This window comes from Phyllostomus discolor, chromosome 3, assembly GCF_004126475.2.
Source record: "Phyllostomus discolor isolate MPI-MPIP mPhyDis1 chromosome 3, mPhyDis1.pri.v3, whole genome shotgun sequence".
Taxonomy (NCBI): domain Eukaryota; kingdom Metazoa; phylum Chordata; class Mammalia; order Chiroptera; family Phyllostomidae; genus Phyllostomus; species Phyllostomus discolor.
This window is the reverse complement of record NC_040905.2, coordinates 10418071-10437212: the sequence shown is the minus strand read 5'-3', so window position 1 is coordinate 10437212 and position 19142 is coordinate 10418071. Positions and strand designations below refer to the sequence as shown.

The 19142-nt window shown below is 41.2% G+C and overlaps 1 protein-coding gene across 1 annotated transcript in view; it reads right to left on the bottom strand.

Annotated features, from left to right (window-relative positions):
* Positions 1 to 19142, bottom strand: part of NUP155 (nucleoporin 155) — a 53513-nt gene that overhangs the window by 18377 nt on the left and 15994 nt on the right. The window contains exons 9-21 of the mRNA XM_028525288.2: positions 19040 to 19131; positions 16973 to 17070; positions 16409 to 16561; positions 14183 to 14283; positions 12255 to 12425; positions 10015 to 10125; positions 9387 to 9481; positions 8269 to 8357; positions 7747 to 7809; positions 6631 to 6778; positions 5527 to 5593; positions 4388 to 4503; positions 2431 to 2528 (exon numbers count right to left, since the gene is read on the bottom strand). Coding sequence (XP_028381089.1) covers positions 2431 to 2528; positions 4388 to 4503; positions 5527 to 5593; positions 6631 to 6778; positions 7747 to 7809; positions 8269 to 8357; positions 9387 to 9481; positions 10015 to 10125; positions 12255 to 12425; positions 14183 to 14283; positions 16409 to 16561; positions 16973 to 17070; positions 19040 to 19131 — 1402 coding nt within the window. The remainder of the gene's footprint in view (positions 1 to 2430; positions 2529 to 4387; positions 4504 to 5526; positions 5594 to 6630; positions 6779 to 7746; positions 7810 to 8268; positions 8358 to 9386; positions 9482 to 10014; positions 10126 to 12254; positions 12426 to 14182; positions 14284 to 16408; positions 16562 to 16972; positions 17071 to 19039; positions 19132 to 19142) is intronic.

The following is a 19142-nucleotide window of genomic DNA, read 5'->3' as shown; positions in this document are numbered from 1 at the left end:
GTGCATCTAATAGGCTGGCTATCTCTTGGTCGCTTAGTTGTATTTGCTGTGGAGCTTTGGATCTATTCTTCCATTTGAGCCATTTTTGGGGGTGGGGGGGGTGGGTGGGTCTGGTCGTACCTAGTATGTAGTGAGGGGCAGAGCCTCAGGTGTTCTCCAGGGTAGGGCAACCCACGTCACTGGGTTGTGACGCTTGTATGTGGGGGCGGGGTCCAAGAGGGAACAATGGTGTTTGCTCTGCTCTCTGTTGCATTTCAGTCCCCTCTGCCCCTTCCCTCAAGCAAACTAGGCCTTTTTGGTGCTGGTTCTGGGTGGGTGGGCTTGTGCGTGTTCCAGGACCCTGTGTGTCTCTCCAATGAACTCTCCTGTGAGGCTGGGAGTCTCAACCCCCACAAGTGTTTTCAAACAGTGCTCTTAGGCTTGATTTCTCGGCGCTGGGGCCCTGGGTTGTGTGGTCTGTCTCACTGCCCATTTTCACCTGGTTTATCTACGTGAGAATGTGTGACTGCAGACAGCCAGCTGCCTTGCGCGCCTCACTGGGTCTGCTTGTTGTCTCCCGCACCCAGGGTCTGCACCAAGGTCTGCTAGCCGCCACCTGTGCGCCTGGGGTCTGCCAGCCACTGCTTTTTACTGCTGTGGCCCCTCCCTGCCAGCCACTGACTCAGCCCCTCTTACTGGTCTGGATGAATGGTTGTCAGACTTCCGTACAGTTCAATTTTCTGTCTGTTCTGATTGTTTTTTTGTTTCTAAATGTTTGTTGTCCTTAATTTTGGTTGTGCGAGGAGGCACAGTATATCCACCTACGCCCCCACCTTGGCCAGAAGTCCTGTGTGTATGCTGTGTGTATGCTTTTAAATGTCTGGGTCATAATGTAAAATGTGTCTCCGACTGTGAGAGAAAAATCTGACCGACTGACTGTTCTCGGGTGTATACCTGGAAGCGAAATACCTAGAAGTGGAATTGCGGGCTTTGTGTATATGTGCATTCTAAGCTTTTACTAGGTATGATCAAACTGCTCTACAAAGCAGTCATTTCAAAGAGTATCGCCTGCAATTTGAACACTGCTGTTTGTGCTTGCAGTGTGAGGCTTACAGCCTAACTGAAGTACTGAAAAAAAGAACATACAAAACAGTGAGCAGAAACCAAGGGAAGAAGGGAAGAAAGTATCTTGGGACAAAAGTAAATGGCTGGGTCTTAATTAGCCAAGTTCAGTCAGCCAGAATAATTGGCTTAAACAATAGAAGACAAAAAAATCTTAAAAAAAATTGAATTACGGGCAAAATTTAAACAGTATTATTATTCCAATTCATATCTGGGATAATTGATGAATATGAGAACTTTTTGATTCCTCTTACTCTTTCTTTAGTTGTTACTACTTATAATGAAAAAAAAAAAACACACAAGAAAAACTTGATTCACATTTTTAACTGTACAAAAAAGTGCTGCTAATCCTTAGTAAGAAGCAAATCACAGCACAATGATACCATTTCACACCCACTGGAATGGGCGTAAAAACCACTGAACAGCTGGTGCAACGTGGAGAAACTGACACCCTTTGTGCACCGCTGGTGGAAATGTGAGTGCTGCATTTGTGATAGAAAACAGTATGTCAGCTCCTCAAAAAAACTGAAAATACAATTACCACATGATCCAGAGGTTCTACTTCTTGGTATGTAACAAAAAAAATTAAAAGCAGGGACTCAAATTTATATTTGTATGCCATGTTCATAGAAGAATTTGTTCAAAATGTGCCAAAGGTGAAACCAATCCTGGTATCCACTGGGATGAATGGATAAACAAAATGTGGTGTTATACAGTGGAGTATTATTCAATCTTCATAAGGAAGGAGATTTTGACACGAGCTACAACATGGATAAACTTTGAAGACATTACGCTCAGTGAAATAAGCCAATCACAAAAGGGTAAACACTGTGTGATTCCAGTTACAGGAGGTACTATGATTCAGAGCTAGGACAAAACAAGAATGGTGATTGTCAGGGACTGGGTAGGGTAAAAGGGGAAGTTATTGTTTCATGGCTACCGAGTTTCAGTTTGGGAGGCTGAAAAAGTTCTACAGATGGATAGTGGTGATGTCTGCTCAACATGAATGCACTAAATGCCACTAACCTATACCCTTAAAATTGGTTATAAAGGTAAATTTTATGTTATGTTTACTTTACAATAAAAAACTCACTTAAAAAGGTGTGTATCACGTGCTCTAGGGAGGATGGGAAAAATTTTAGGGCTGAAAGTTATGGAAATACATGACGTCCACATTGCCCCACTTTCTTCAGTCACACAGATATTTCAATAAAAAAAAAACTGTTACCACAAACTAGATCTTACTGAGAGATGCGCATTATGTTCAACGCAACCACTAAACTCTTTACTACAGTCATGTACATTTAAGTGATCAGAAGTAACAATTACCATGAAATTTCCTCTGCAGTTCCTGCTGCATCTGTTGGGTGTTTCCATTCTCAGGACGCATGAAGCCCATCAGCCTCTGCTGTACTTTGGCGGCGGTGCTAAAACAGAAAGTCCAGAGTGGGCATTTGTGTCTTTCACAGCGTTATTGAGATGTAACTCGTGTGCCACACAATTCAACAACTTAACGTGAACAACTCATAGGGCTGCACAGTTATCACCTCACCCTAATTTCACAACACTTCCCACTAGCGGTCCATCTCCTCTTCCCCTCTGTCCCACCTCTACCCGGAACAACCATCCACCCAGACACTTTCTGTGTCTCTAAGTTGGCCTTTTCTGAATATTTCATATAAATGAACTGGAATGTGCTGTAAATATTTTTCCCTTGTAGATTAGTGAAATAGTACTGGCAAATCGATGATGTTTTAAAACTGGAAGCACTGTAATTTTTAGATGCTTCAGGTTTCACTGAGTAGATGGAGGGTAACAATACCTTCTTTTTACTGAGCACTTGCTTCTTGCCTGTCCCTTTACTTTAATATAACAATTCTGCAGGTAAGCATTATTAAGAATTCCATTTCACGTGAGACTGCTTTAGGACAAAAATAAAAAGCAAAGCACCTGCTATAAGAAAATACTGACCATGGAGGGAAATGAGCAAATAAGAACATTTTGAAACGTTGAACTTTCAGGAGAAGGTTCTATTTAGTAACCGATATTCAGTGAAATGCAGGTTAAGATTTTAAACTTCAATTGTATGAGACTACTAAAGCTATAATGGGGACGTTGTAGGAGAAAGCCAGTAAGTGGTTGTATCAATGTTGTTAAAAAATACAATTTTTAGGGTAAAAGCAATACAAATATACCCTAAAACAATTTACAGACAGTGAAATACCCTGTATTCATAAATCTCAACCCAAGCCATAGTACAACTCACAATTTTGTTTTATTAAAAAATAAAACCAGAACAACATACAGCTTGACCAGGAGCAACAAAGAGCCCTAGCTATAGTCTCCAACACCCTTTTCTACAAAAGAAACCAGGGCCTGTGGGAGAAACGGCTGAGTACAGGGCGATGGCGGGAACTGTATGTACCAAACGAGCCTGGGAGGTCTTATCACACCACGAAGCAAAGAAGCTATCAAAGACGGTTGTCAAATGATTCAAGAGCAATCTGAAGGGGCAAAATACGGAAAAATTTTGCATAAAAAAAAACAACAACCCTGCAAGAGACTGAAATATTAAAATTGTAGGCTGATGATGTTACCAAGTAAAAACCTCCACTGTCAGCAGTGGCCAAGCTGGAGGGAGCCCCTCTCACAGGCTACAACGCAGAGCCTTGCACCCGACACGGGGAACTGCTCCCACTGAGGCAGCTCCACAGAGTCAGGCAGACGAGTGGGAACCGACGGGTGCTAAGGACTAGGCGTTTGTGTCCCGCGGCGTTCCTGTGTTGAAGCCCTGCCCCCAGAGTAATGGCATTTGGAGGTGGGGGCTTTGGGAGCTAATCAGGTTTCGACGAGGGCCACGGAAGTGGAGCCCCACGATGAGCTCGGCACCCTCATGAGAAGGTTCCAGACAGCACGCACTCTCATTTCCCCTCTGCCATCTGAGGACACAGAAAGCAGCAGCTGCCCCTGAAGCAGGAGCGGCGACCTCGCCAGAACCTGTGCATGCTGCACCTGACCTCAGACCTCCAGCTTACAGACTGTGGGAAACCAGCGTCCGCTGTGTCGGCCGGCTGACGGTGCTTGAGTTACTCCAGCCCGAACTAAGGCAGGGCGTGTCTGCTGGCGTGCTGAAAACGTTCTGGAGTCAGACAGTGGTGGGTGATGACCGCATAGCCTTGACAATATACTAAAAACCACTGACCTGTATATTTTGGAAGGGTGGATTTTATAATATGTGAATTATACCTCAGGGGAAAATGAGTAGAGAAATCCTATTTATTCTTACTTTGGATTTCCTAATGGCCCTCCTGCAAATTGGGAGTTTCTGTCCAGAAATTCTTGCAAGCCTTTCAGTTCTTGTAGCACTGACTCCAGCATTTGGGAGGGAACACTACTTTCAATCTGGTAAAAAAAAAAAGCAATTTTAAAAGTTTAAAAACAGTGACAAGGTGTATATATAGAAAACATACTCTGCATTTCTATAACTGCATATAAATGTTAATTTTAAAGTACCCTAACTTCATAAACAGTAAAGATACTTCTTATGTCAATTCACACTTGATGACCAGAATGAAGGGCTAGGTATCCCATCCCTCCTCTCTTACTCTGGTTTGATTTTGATATAATTTACAGACAGTGAAATACACAAATCTTAAGTGACATCTTGTTGATACAGTCACAGCCAGACCACAACAGAGAATATTCCTACACCCAGGAAAGGTCCCTAATGCCCCATTAGTCATTCCATCCTGCAGGTAACCACTCTTCTTACCTCTATCACTACAGAGCAGTGTAGCCTGGCCTTGAACATCATATAAATGAAATCATACTATGAGAAGTAAACACATGCTTATTCTTAGAAATGTGAACTTATAGAGTTAGTGTCAGAGTTGCAAAGATATTTGATATCTTTTCATTTTAAAGGGAAAATGCTTAAAATAAATTGCGTTCATATTCCACATTCATACAAATCTTACTACCTGAATTTATGATGATACAAAGTCCTATAAAATGCTTTCTCAAAGTACTCTAGAATACGTGGAAGTATGTGGAAATTAGTACTGGGTCCATGGACTTTTGGGTATATAAACAAAATATTTAAATAGTAGTTTTGAGCAAGATTAAGTATTAGGACTCACTCTAACCCTCGCAAGAACCTATGTAGGAGATATACCACCCTCATTTTACAGGGGCGTATCAGGCTCTGAAATGTTAAGAAATTTGCTCACCTGTTAGTAAGTGTCAGAGCAGAGACTTAACCCAGGAATTGGACAGTGCACTGGACAAGTACGCAAACACGCACATGAGAGAATACTATCGCTGTGTCCTGTCTATGCCACCAGGAAATGTGAAACAACACACTCGTCCACGGAGAGCACACCTGGTCCCATACAAGTGGCGGCCACCACTGCACAGCACACTCACCGCGGTGATCTCTTTGTTGCCGCTCCTGAACACCCTCTCCACAACTAAGCTGGCATCCCAGATGTTTCTGGAACAGAAATGTTTTCATAATTAGGCTGAGTATGAATAAAAATAATTAAATATGGAGTATATTCCTTTCTCTGTGTTTGTTAAAATGTAGCAATGGTTTCATTGACCATTTTACCATGTTAACTGAAAAAAAAAAAAAAAAAAAAAAAGGAAAACAGGAAAATTTCAAAATCTGATAAATCTAAGTTATTTAACTAAATAAAATACTGTTGAAGAAAAATCAAGAGGCTCTGGGTAATGAACTGTAAACCAAGAAGCTTATAATGCAAAACCAAATTTTCAAAGGGGTTCTGCACAGTTTCAAAGTTTTAAACAAATAGAAGGAAAGCACATATGTACTTAAGAAACCTAAGAAAACCTAAGAAAAATATGTACTAGGCATGATAACTAACTAGATAACAAGGTAGATGGATTGCAAAAGTGGCTGTTCCTCTTCATCCCTCCCTACACCCACCCGTTACAATATGCCTTTGATGCTGCTCTCATAATGAGGAGTCTATTTCCCACCTCGTGCATCTGGGTTGGCCACATGAATGAGGTGGACACGGTGGTAGGACAGTTCTGAGAAGGGGCATCACGAGGCTTTGCAAGTTCTGCTCTCTCCGTCACGGAACCCTGCTACCACCCGGTGAGCAGTCCCTGGCCAGCCTGCCGGAGGATGCGAGGCCACGTGGAGAACAACCCATCTAAAGATGACACAGCTCTCTTCAACCTCATGGCTGGCTGTGCATGCACAGGTGAGCCTGGCCAAGCCCAGAACTTTCCAGCTGACTTGCAGACACAAGTCACTGAGTCATGGGGTGGTTTTAACACTACATATAATATGTATAGAGATACATTTTGAAGATGCATAAAATACAGATGGTTAGATACTAAAAAAGCTGAATGAGGGAAAACAATCTTAATGGAAAGGGAACTAAAATTCAGGTACAATTTAACAGGAATAAGTGACATCCTAAATATAGAACTAAAAATATTCCATGCCACAAACTAGGCTAAGGTGAGCAACAGTCAATTGGTCCGTGGAAAACTTACCCCATGATTCGAGAAAAGTAAATGCATATGCCATTGTGTTTTCCCGAGTACACAATCTCTGGTCCCGCCATGTAGCCCAGACTTGGGCCCGGAACGGCTGGACTTCCTGCTGCAGGCATTGGGGTGGACATGACGGGAGGGTGCACGCCTTGGACACAAAGAGAAAAACAAACCTTACCACGTAAGAAGACACGTGGAGAATTCCCCACAACCCCAGTCTGCGGAATCTAGACCCGCAGGAATAAATTATTGGAATAAACAGATAAAGAGAGGCTTAGACTTAAATGGCTTCTCCCAGACAGGTTGTCCTATATTGGCAATGCATGGTGAAAAGGAAAGACAGTTTGCAGTCACTGCTCCTTAACGACTGAAGTGAAAGTGAACCAATCACACAGATTTCTGGGCTGACAATTAGATCTTGGAATCCAAATAAGGGGCTTTCCAGGCACTACTAAAGGTGCTCCTAAGGCATTCACAGCCAAATGCCAGTACTGTCCTGGATGTCGCTTCTATTACACTACATATTTAAAAAAGATTTTATTTAGCCCTGGCTGGCGTAGCTCAGTGGATTGAGCACGGGCTGGGAACCAAAGTGTCCCAGGTTCGATTCCCAGTCAGGGTACATTCCTGGGGTGCAGGCCATAACCCCCAGCAACCGCACATTGATGTTTCTTTCTCTCTCTCTCTTTCTCTCTCTCCTCTCTCTCTCTCTTCCCCCCCTTCCCTCCTTAAAAATAAATAAATAAAATCTTAAAAAAAAAGATTTTATTTATTTATTTTTTAGACAGAGGGGAAGGGAGGGAGAAAAGAGGGCGAGGAACACCGATGTGTGAGAGAAACACTGATTGGGCGCCCTCGCACGCCCCATTCAGGAATTGGGCCCACAACCGAGGCATGTGTCCTGACCGGGAATGGAACCAGCGACCTTTTGCTTTGCAGGATGATGCTCAGCCAACTGAATGCAGCCCGTCAGGGCTAAATTACATCAAGAGAATAGGGCAAGCTGATCTTTTCCACACCAAGCATTAAAGGTAGGTCACAATGTTAGCTCTTCAAAAGGAACAGTAGTAGTCATAAAAAAAGAAGAGCAAAAACAAAGAAAAAGAGAAGAGGTACCTTGAGCTGGTGTTCCCAAAAAGGATGGATTTGGATATGGACCACCACTAGGAAGAGGAGAACCTAGAAAGGAGGTAAGAATATAAGATTTATAAAATAACTCCCAATTTTTGAGTCTGATCAAAATCAGACACAGAAGCGGTTCCTAAGCATCCGAGTGTGCAGCGGCACCACTCCTGATGTATCCAACAGGCGGGGACTCCGCGCATTCCCCAGCCATCTCCTGACAATCCCTGCATTGGCAAACACTGCGGTGGACGTCTATTTATTATTACATCATCCATGTGCCTCCTTCTGAATAAGTAACACTTGAGTTCTGTAAATACTACAATGGTTACATCTTATTTTGTTTCCTAATATACAGTAAGAACTCATCACTTTTAGGAGTCAGATACCTTTAAAATTATTCACCAAAAGAGTAGAAGTAAATATAGCGAAGAGATTTGTCCCTTAAAGTACGCCACAAGGTTTCTAAAATGCAAACTCTATTAAAAACAGCTTCATTCAACACGTCATACTCACTGGCATAGACGGGAGACGCCAAGATGGGACCAACATTACTCGGGGTGGGCAGAGCGGTTGGAAATCTCATCTGAGCTTCACCGCCGTACCTATTTTCGCAAGAACACAGACTTAGTTTATTCAGTGAAACTATTCGCCTTAACAGCTGGAATTGTTTCAAGTCCTGCTTAGCTCTCAGAATAAAGCTTTAAACATTAGAGACTTTAATTCATTGTGTTTACAGTGTAACAGAGTGGGGGGGGGTAGATTTAGAGTTGTGAGTATACAGAGAGTTTATTCTTGTAATATTACTTATTAATTACTGTATTAGTATTTGTATTACAACTGTAAACCCACTTTTGCCCCATCCTATATATAGATACATTATAGAAAACTAATTCAGTAAAAGTTGACTTGGAATTCTACCAGGAAGTATTATAAGGAACTGGCAATTTCTGAAAAATGGACAGAAAGCCCTGACTGGTGTGGCTCCGTTGGCTGGGCATCACTCCACAAAGTGAAAGGTCGCCAGTTTGATTTCTGGTCGGGGCACATGCCTGGGTTGCAAGTTCGATCCGCAGTTGGGGTGCATGCCAATGGCAACTGATAGATGTTTCTCTCCCTCCTTCTCCCTCCCTTTCCCTCTAAGAATAAATAAAATCTTAAAAATTATTTTAAAAAGGTCAGCAAGGCATACAGTTTACTTAATGTGTACATAGTATTGTAATTCTCATACTAGAGTATGATTAGAAGGTATTTTTAAAACTTCTTTTAAACTAAACAAATCATGTCTCAAATTCTTATCCTTAGTTAAAAAGTTTCCAAGTAAAATATCTTTTTGATACTAAGTTTCTTTGGAGAGATTCAGAATCCCTCAGCACCAATGACAGGCATAAAGTAGAAGTGACCCAGCATTTGGGGAAATAAAAACAGAGACAAGGTGGCAGCCAAGGCAGGAAGATGACGAGACAGAAGAGTGGGTGACGGCATCAACTGTCACTTCCTTAGCATTACCACCTTCCCAGAGTTCGCCTTTTCGCAGATTTCACCTCTACTGTTTGGCAAGCCCTTCAACTATCCCATTCTCCAATGCAACCACTGAAAAGAGTGGCCAAGGGCAAAGGACAACTGTCACACACCTGAAGAAAGCCCGAGTAGCCCAGGCAGATATTTCTCTGTCACAGGCCGCAGTGGAACAAGCAAGGATAAGGCAAGTTGCACAAGCCTGGTCTTCCTGTGGAAAAGGAATATTTTCCCTTATATTAAGCATAAACATTTAAGAAGAAGTTTTGTTTAATGTTGTATCCAGAGATTAAATCCGTGCCAAGCATATAGTTGGGCTCAATAAATATTTGCTATCTGAATGATATCGGCTGACATGAAAAGGGAAAAACAAACACTATTAATATCAGTATATGAAGCCCTGGCTGGTGTAGCTCAGTGGATTGAGCACGGGCTGTGAACCAAAGTGTCGCAGGTTCGATTCCCAGTCAGGGTACATGCCTGGGTTGCAGGCCATGACCCCCCAGCAACCGCACATTGATGTTTCTCTCTCTCTCTATCTCCCTCCCTTCCTTCTCTAAAAATAAATAAACAAAATCTTAAAAAAAAATATCAGTACATGTATGGTGGTTGATGTAAAGCAAGAAAGACTGGTAAGGCTCCCTGTTAATTACAGTATTGTTGGTCTTGACATAAAATTCAGCTATCTTTCCCATTTTCTTACTCAAATTATCATCACATTTAAAAAACAGCACAAACAGTTACCTGGTGTAATTTGAAGAATCTTTCAATCTCGTCTCCGTCTCCACCCACATTACTCACGAGCAGATGCCGCAGCTGATCTACAGGTCTAAGTTTATGAAACATCAGACTCCCCTAAGAAGTTTTAAAAAGAGTAAGGTGAGTTAATAAATTGACCAAGTTTAGCTGGTAAAAACTGACCCTGTTATTTTATTTAATAAAATCAATAAAACAAGCAAACAAAAAAATAGCTTCAAGAATACAAAGCACACTGATGAAACGGAGCACCTCCAAGTCATCTCCGGGCACGTACCAGATCTGTGTGCCCTAAAAAACAAGCAAACAGATGCGACCGCACCAGCGCAGCCTGTGCTCTCACCGTGAACAAACACCCTCATGTCATCTTCCTGAAAACAAGCTGACGAGAAAGCACAGTGTTGGCAGACACCACCGCGCCAGCAGATGCTACAGCACCAGCGCAGCCTGTGCTCTCGCTGCACACAAGACGAAGGTTTACATGGTATTCTGTCCAAGAAAGCCGGCGCCTTTTTACTTATCTTTTTTTTTTTTTTTTGGCAGAGGTGTTTCCTTATTAATTTAGAAAGTTCTGTTACAGGGTCAAGTAAATACTAGAATTTAGACCATGATAAGAGCTTCCCCTCAAACCAGAAGGTTCAAGTTAGATTATCCATTCATCATATTGGCACAAGTATGTTCATTTAGAAAACAAAAAAACGAAGCTGGATTCTTATTTATACCTTACACCAGGATAAATTCCAAATAGATCAGAGATTTAAAGGACAAAATAAAATTATAAATGTACTAAGAAATTATGGGTGAATTCTTTTATGAACCTCAAAGTGAGACATTTGTTTTTTTACTACTACATAAATTCCAAAAGATAACTTGAAAATTTCAACCGCTTGTAAATTTATGCATATGGAAAAATCTTAATAGATAAAATCAAATGACAAACTATGAAAACTCAAACTATATAATATCACAGAAAGTTAGTTCCCTTGATACACTAAGAGCTTCTGTAAATTAAATAAAAAGGGCAATTCAATAGAACAGAAGGTACAAAATAGAAATAGACAGTTCACAGAAAAATAAGCACTTAAAGTGACAGTCAATCTGACTCCTCCTAGGCTGGCATTTTGTACTCAGACAGGGTGTAAGGGAACAGGCACTCCACACCCACAACAGTGAGTGCATGCGTGCACACTGGGTAATCTGGCAACACCTGTCCACATTACAACGCATGTACTCTTTGGCCTGGCAGAGGCAATTCTACATGCAAAATGATACAGGTACAAGGCTGGAGAATTACTCTTAACAGCGAAGATGACCCATTAACAGAGGCCTAGTTAAATATGGTACATCCACATAAATGAATACCTTTCACTCATAAACTAGACTGGTAAAGTCCTTCTATACTGATATGGAAAGGAGCTCTACAGCGTATCTCTGAAATGTGGAAAGCAGAGTGTAATGCAGTGCACACAACATGCTACCACTTCTTTAGAAATGTGTGTGTATTGTTTGTAGACTGTAAGGCATCTCTGGGAAGAGGCACAGACGCCGACGACTCGGGTCTGTGGGGGAGGAGTCTGAAGTGGGAGGGAGACGGCACTTGGTCCAGCCCTGGTTACACCATTCGAATTTTGTCAGTGCACTACTACTCAAAAAATAAACGTTAGGTAAAGTTTTTAATGATTTTTTTTTAAACTAAAGGTTTTTTTTTTTAAGATTTTATTTATTTATTTATTTTTTTAGAGAGGGAAGGGAAGGAGGGAGGGAGGGGGAGAGAGAGAGAGAGAGAGAGAGAGAGAGAGAGAGAGAGAGAGAGAGAGAAACATCAATGTGAAGTTGCTGGGGGTCATGGCCTGCAACCCAGGCATGTACCCTGGCTGGGAATCAAACCTGGGACACTTTGGTTCCCAGCCCGCGCTCAATCCACTGAGCTACTCCAGCCAGGGCAGTTTTTAATGACTTAAGTGAGAACGATACAAAATAAACTCCGTTCATTATTTCATGCTACTGAACACTGGTGGTAGGAGAGCCTTAGAAATATAACATCACAGAAAGCAAGTTCTCTTTGTTGAATGTTTGGGATTGACAAATACTTCTTTCCTGAGAACGCTCCAAGAGAAAGCATCCCCAAGTTTGACTTAGGAACCACTCGGCCAAGCAAGCACTGTGAACACACCAGCACCGATCGCCGCCTCCCTCTGCCTTTGCCGCCACCGCGCGTGCGCACCCACCTGCGCTGACAGGAGCACGAACTTCTTCGGGGGCAGCATGTGCTGCTGCACGACAACTGGCGAGTCAGTGATGGGGACGTGGTCCTTGTTTAAGGGCGTGATTATTTTATCCACTTTCAGTTCATCTATTGCAGAGAGAGCCCAGGAGTGGCCATCCACACGGGTCGTCGTCTACAGAGAAGAAACCAACTTCTTATGCTGACACTACTGATAACATTGGTATACACGGCATTAATCTTTATAAGTCACTGAATTACAAAAATCGAACTAAATTTCTTTCAACTTTCCTACAGTATTAAGGAAAACCTTGAAAATGAAAAGTTGTACAGACTTTATCTGAAATTAAACGTAGGATTTAATAAATTAATACAGTAACAAATATTCTCAAAAGTCTGTATTTAATTTTCTACTGTCTAGTTCTTTCAGTCAGGCATCCTCTACTGTAACAATCTATCCACACCAAAGGCTAAAGGAAAAATTTCCCCGAGATAAACTCTAAACAGCGTTTACTAGATCCCAGTTCCTTCTCTAACCAGACTCCTTCCCACCACCTTTCCAGGGCAGGCTGATCTGCACTGGTGGGCTCGGTGCTTAGGTTTTGCCAACATGTAGATCTGCTCTCTTCTGAAGTTGTACTTGTTTTCTAAGCTATTTCTTTTTTTAAAAAAAGTCTTTTAACCTCTTAAAATACTTAAGGAGGTCCTGTGATAACTATTATAGACGAGGAAACTGAGGACCAGAGACATGTGAAGTCCTTTGAAGCACAGCTTGAAAGGAATGGAGCCAGAACCCTGCACCCCATCAGGACAGGGTTTGTATTAGGTTCTGAATCCCCAGTCTATCACAGGATGAGACACACAGCAGGTGCTCAGTAAAGTCCAGAGAATAAAGAATTCAAGAAAGGTGCTCCTTGCCTCCTCACCAAACTTCTGCCCCTACCCCAGCAACTTGGTCCATGTCGGCAACTTGGAAGAGCCCATTCGAACCATGCACCCATCCCCTGGGGCTGGGTTCTTCCTCCTCCCATCTACACACCTCCCACTCGCCCTAACTAGAAGGGTTTATGCTGCAGAATAACCAGAAGGCCAGTGACAGCTGGAACCAAGATGCCTTCACAGAAATGGCTCCAAAGGTATCACACATTCACACGCTAGTTGGAGTTGGTTAATTTGGTTTGGCTACCACCTTCTGGGGGCAGGCAGCATGGACTGTGCTGGGGCATCTGGGAGGACAGAGAGGGGTAGGACAAGGCACACCAAGGGGAGGAAGCTGATGGCCCTCCCCTCAGGTCCTCATGGGTGGGGATGGGTCACCCAGCTGTGGGGTTGGGGTAGGACAGCTGGACACACACACACTCCTCACCAGAACCTCTACATCATGAAGTACAAGGCGGTGTTTACTTTTAAAACACAATTATGTGCTTGTGTGTGCACACTTGGTACGTAGGGAAAAGAGAGGAAATAAGATGGGGGAAGTGTTGCTAATTCATTAATGTGGGGTTCAAGTCACCATTTGCTCTATTCTTAATTTTTTTTAATTTAGGGAGAACAATTAACTATAGAGATCATTAGAATAAAATTCTGGCATAACTATAATGGGTGGCCTCATAATAACTAAAAATACAATACATTTAAATGGGACAAAGACAATTTCTAAAAAGATATATGCATTTTCAGTATACTATAAAAAACGTTTTACAAGGGCTTCAATGTTTATTTTAAAGAGAGTTTTAATGATTACTGTGACTTGTAACATCACAGAAGTAAAACAAAGAATAGAATACACTTTTTTCAATATGCTTTCTAATCATATGAGGTTTTTTTTAAATAAGCAAACGGTAATAAATCAGAAGATAAAGTTTCTTACAATTATATTCTCCACTTAAAATAATATAAAAAGCTCTATATAATTACCCTGACAATTTATACCTGGGTTTCCATCATTGGCTTTTGGAAAGGAAATGTGTCATGGTTGACACACCACAAAATGTCATTGTCTTCATTTTCTGAGGCTGTCATCAGTAGAACACCTAATAATTTAATACACAAAATATTAGGATGCCAAATCATATGCATCCCAAATATTCTTAACAATATTCATTATTAACATTAATATACATATAGCATTAATTGTTACAGGTAAGCAAGTTACAAAGTAAAAACTAAAAGCAGAATGCCTAAAAGTTTAATATACACAATCTTATGATGCCAAATTATATGCATCCCCAATAATCTTAACAGTAATAACATTGATATATACAGCATTAATCATTATAAGTAAACGAGTTACAAAAATAAAGCTAAATCCCCTAAAAGGACATAAAATTTTTGGTAGGGTAGGATCATTAAATGTTCCAGATCTCATACTGTATTCTTTCAAGTGAACACTTATTTTTTTTTTCACATTTTAACATTTCTTTCTTTTTTTTATAAAGGTTTTATTTATTTTTAGAGAAAGGGGGAGGGAGGGAGAAAGAGAGGGAGAAAAACATCAGTGTGTGGTTGCCTCTCGTGCACCCCCTACTGGGGACCAGGCCTGCAATCCAGGCAAGTGTCCTGAATGGGAATCGAACCAATGACCCTTTGCTTCGCAGTCCGGTGCTGAGCCACTCCAGCCAGGGCCACTGAGCCACTCCAGCCAGGGCCACATTTTAACATTTCTAAAGTTAGAATATATTTTACCATCAGTGGATTTATCAGCTTAATTATTAGCTTTAAAACACATGTGTAATATACAAAAAATGCTGTGACTTATAATCAATGCCTAATATTCAATAAGTAGAGTTGACATATTGGTTAATTCAAATACATCATAAATAATAATGATGAAGTTTGCAATGGAACGGCAGAGATAAATACACTATAAAAGCATTATCTCAGCAACACTAGCTGATGTTAGTTTGATTTTGAAATATATTCAATTGTTCAATTGAGTTCAATTGAACTGTGTTCAATTCCAGCTCCTCCCACTAACTTGCTCTCTTTACACTGACTTCAGTGATACCAGTCTGAAGGCCACTGGATGGCTGTAGGTGATGGGACCATAATTAATTAGTAAAATGCATAACCAGCTTGTGAAAAACTGAGAGTAATGTATATCAAGGTGGTAGAAAAAGGTTTCTTAAAATTTAGCGTATAAAAGTTTGAAAAACTTGAATTTCACTGTATCATGCACGTAACAAAAACCAAAGTAATTTTTCTGCAATACAGTTCTAGCTTTAAAACTTAGTGTATTGCCCTGGCTGGTGTGGCTCAGTGGATTGAGCACCAGTCTGAGAACCAAAGGGTCGCCCGTTCGATTTCCAGTCAGGGCACATGCCTAATCCCCAGTAGGAAGGGTGCATGAGACAAAAATCACACACTGATGTTTCTCTCCCTCTCTTTCTCCCTCCCTTCCCCTCTGTCTAAAAATAAATAAGTAAAATCTTTTAAAAAATAAAAATCTATTTATGATAGCATCAAAAAGAATACTGAGGAATACATTTAAGTGCAAGATTTATACATAGTACAGTGTACACATATTCTAAGAAATTAAAGGTGTAATAAAAACATATTCCATGTTCATGGATTTGAAGACTTAACATTGTTAAAATGGCAATATCCCTCAGGGTAATCTATATTTTCAACTATCAAAATCCCACCTGACGTTTTTGAAAAAACTGACAAACAATAAATATTTCTGGCATCACTGAACTATTCCCTGTACCCAAGAGGGTGCGGAGATTACCACCTCTAGAGGCTTTCCTTCTGCTAGCCGAAAGAAAGAACTGACAGCCTTTATCTCCCAGTTCCCCGACGCCTGTCTGTTTCCACAATACAGTCAGGTAAGACAGACACGATCAATTAAAGCTGACATAACTTTTTAAAACACAAAGCCTGTTTAAACATTAAAAAAAAAAAAAAAGAAAAGATAACATTGACAAATGGATTCTAAAATCCATATGAAAATGTAAGAGAGTCAGAATAGTCAAAACAATCTTGACAAAAAAAAAAGAAAAAAAATCAGAATTTAAAAACTTACATCCGAAAGAGAGTATGAATTACTGGCATAAGGACAGGCAGACACAGGCCAAGGAATAAAACTGAGAACCCAGAACCCATATCTTAATAACCTGAAGAATCCAGCACTCAGTGTGAGAGTATTTTGGAACTCACCTTTACTGTAGAGAGCTTTATGTACCTTCGAAGGCTTTTCCACCGTGGAAGACGCCGAGAATCCAGGCGGCAGGCGGACGTGAACCAGCGTCAGTGTGTTGGGTCGTGCTAATGGCTGCCTGAACGGACAGGTGCTGAAGTACAACCTGACCCCTGACGACGGGGTAAAATCACAGATCAGTAACAGGAGACAAAAGGCCTGAGGCACACACGCTGTAACTGGAGCCAATTCCAAAGAGAAATGCCGAACTCTGTCACAGCCATACAGCACCTTCTAGAAAGAGCCTTCAACTGTGAGCCACACCAGCCTCCGTTCCCATTCAGGCCGTGTCAGGGAATGGTAGTAGCCACCTTAGCCTTAGGGCCTGGCTTTACATCTACAGAATGAGCCGAGAGAACCGAGGAATCTCCCAATTTTCAAAATCCCTAATTTTATAAATTATTAACGTGGCTTTACAATTGATGCAGAAGGAAAAATTTCTCATGGCTCTAATCACAAATTTCCAAATCTGAGGAGCATGAAAAGTTACAAAAGCAACAGCAAACATGAATGAGACGACCTACCGGCATGTGTGACAGCCAGTAACTGACAGTCCAGTGACTCAGAATTTTCGATCACTGCTATCTGAACAATTGGTTTAAAAACAGAGCGATCTATGGTCCTAAAAAGGAAGGGGAAAAAAAAAACCTAGTATATTTTTTAAACGTGTCACTTGAGTAATAAGGAACATTTTCCACCAACAATTTTACGTGTTGAAATCTGTTCAACTAGTTTACAACTAACTTCTTGGGAAAGTAACAGCAGCAGTTAAGAACTGGCAAAACCCACGAATATTATGTGTTGTTTACATTACCTAATATTGTTAATTAAGAGTAACAGTTTTCAAAGGTCACAAAAAGAAGCTAAATCCACTGGGTAAAGGACTAGTGGGGAACAAGATGTTCTTAGAGCATCAAGTTCTCATTGTAAAAGTTACCACTCATTAAAAAGGAGGAAAAATAAACCTTTATAATGGAGAGATCTAGCAAACACCAGCTTGACCAACTGTTCAACAGTGGTAAACTGGTATTAAGTGCCCCCTGAGGTAATGCTATAGGTAATTCACATTAGCTATGTAATATTAGCTTAAAAAGTATTATCTTGAATCTAGTAAGGAAAAAAAGACAAATTCAGAAAATTCCTGCCCCACCCTCCCAAACGTCAGTATTTTGAAAGAGAGGTCGTGGAAGTTCTGTTCTTATATTGAAAAGACTAATGACTAATGCAACTCATGAGCTCTGATAATCTGGAGAAAAACAAAGGAAAAAACAAAAAGCTATAAAAAATTTTGGAACCCTGGCCAGGTGGCTCAGTTGGAGCATCATCCTGTACACCCAAAAAGGTTGTGGGCAGGATCCCCAGTCAGGGCGTGTTTGGGAGGCAAGTGATCAATGTTTCTTTCTCTCTCTCTCCTTCCCTCTTTCTCTAAAATCAATAAACATATCCTCAGTGAGGATTTAAAAAAAAAAGAATTTTGGGGACTATAAAGTAATTTCGGTATGAACTATATAATTATGAGATAATGTTACAAAAATTATTCATTTTTTAAGTGTGGAATTGTTTATTTTGCTTTTTGTAAGAAACTTAGGAGAAGGTCATGATTTCCACAACTCACTTTCCAAACGGCTCATGAGAGAGAGAGAGTGCGCAAATGAGGGAAAGTGTTAACTGGTGAGTTTATACAAAGGGTACATCTGCTTTTACCACGCTGCCCTTTCAACTCTTCCGTGGATTTGAAAAGTTTCCCAGAAAACGCTGGGGAAGAAAAAGGAAACCCTTTGTTTTAGAGTATCTGCCTTGAGATTTTTTTTTTGGTCACTGAAGGGCAAAGAAAATGTTGGTTTTTCACTAGGCTATCTGCATGTAGAAATAACCGAAGCACACAGATAACAGATGCTGAAAATTTGAGGCCTTTGCTGTGTGAGAGCCTTTTGTAGCTGAGCTAAATCAGCTGTGACATAAGTGAATTGCAGCGTATTTTGTCAGAAGACTGAGCGTCTAGCCTGAGTTCCAGCATTTGTCTAGGAGCCGGACTTCTGACAAATCACAACACCCTTCGGTTTGTTTCCACATGAATACAACGCGGGAAACATCTGAGATCTCGCTCCTGAGCTTGTCAGGTTGGCTCAAATAAACGCCTATGAAAATAAGGGAGAGGGCGAGGGGGGAGGGAACGACGCGGACAGCACAACTGTAAATTCAGCATTTCCAAACTGTGTTCCTGTCAGTCATCAGACCAGCTAAACCCACTGTGTAGGCCTCCCTCTCAAAGAGGTGGAACAATTGTAAGAGGGGAACTTTCCTCCATACGACACCGGTAAATGCCTGCACAGAGCACGTAAAGTTTCAAAGAAAAACACACGTCACGCAGTATTTACACAGTAAAGCCAGTCTACCTTACGTTTTAAAACATCTAATATAAGAATGAAGGTCTCTGGCAGCTCTATATCAAACATAACTTATGGTGTCACTTCCTTCAACATCCCTCATCCTTTGGAGACGTTTTGGGAAGGAAACAATTTTACCATGCTGCATGTAAACAGTGTAATTATGCCTGCAAATGAAACATCGGACAGTAGAGGACACGTCACCTCGCGATGTTTCCCGCAGCAGAGACGATAGCATTCTGGGACACCGAGGCAACCCTGCTCATTCCTTGTCCATCGCTGCCCAGATCGTAAACCTGCATGCGAA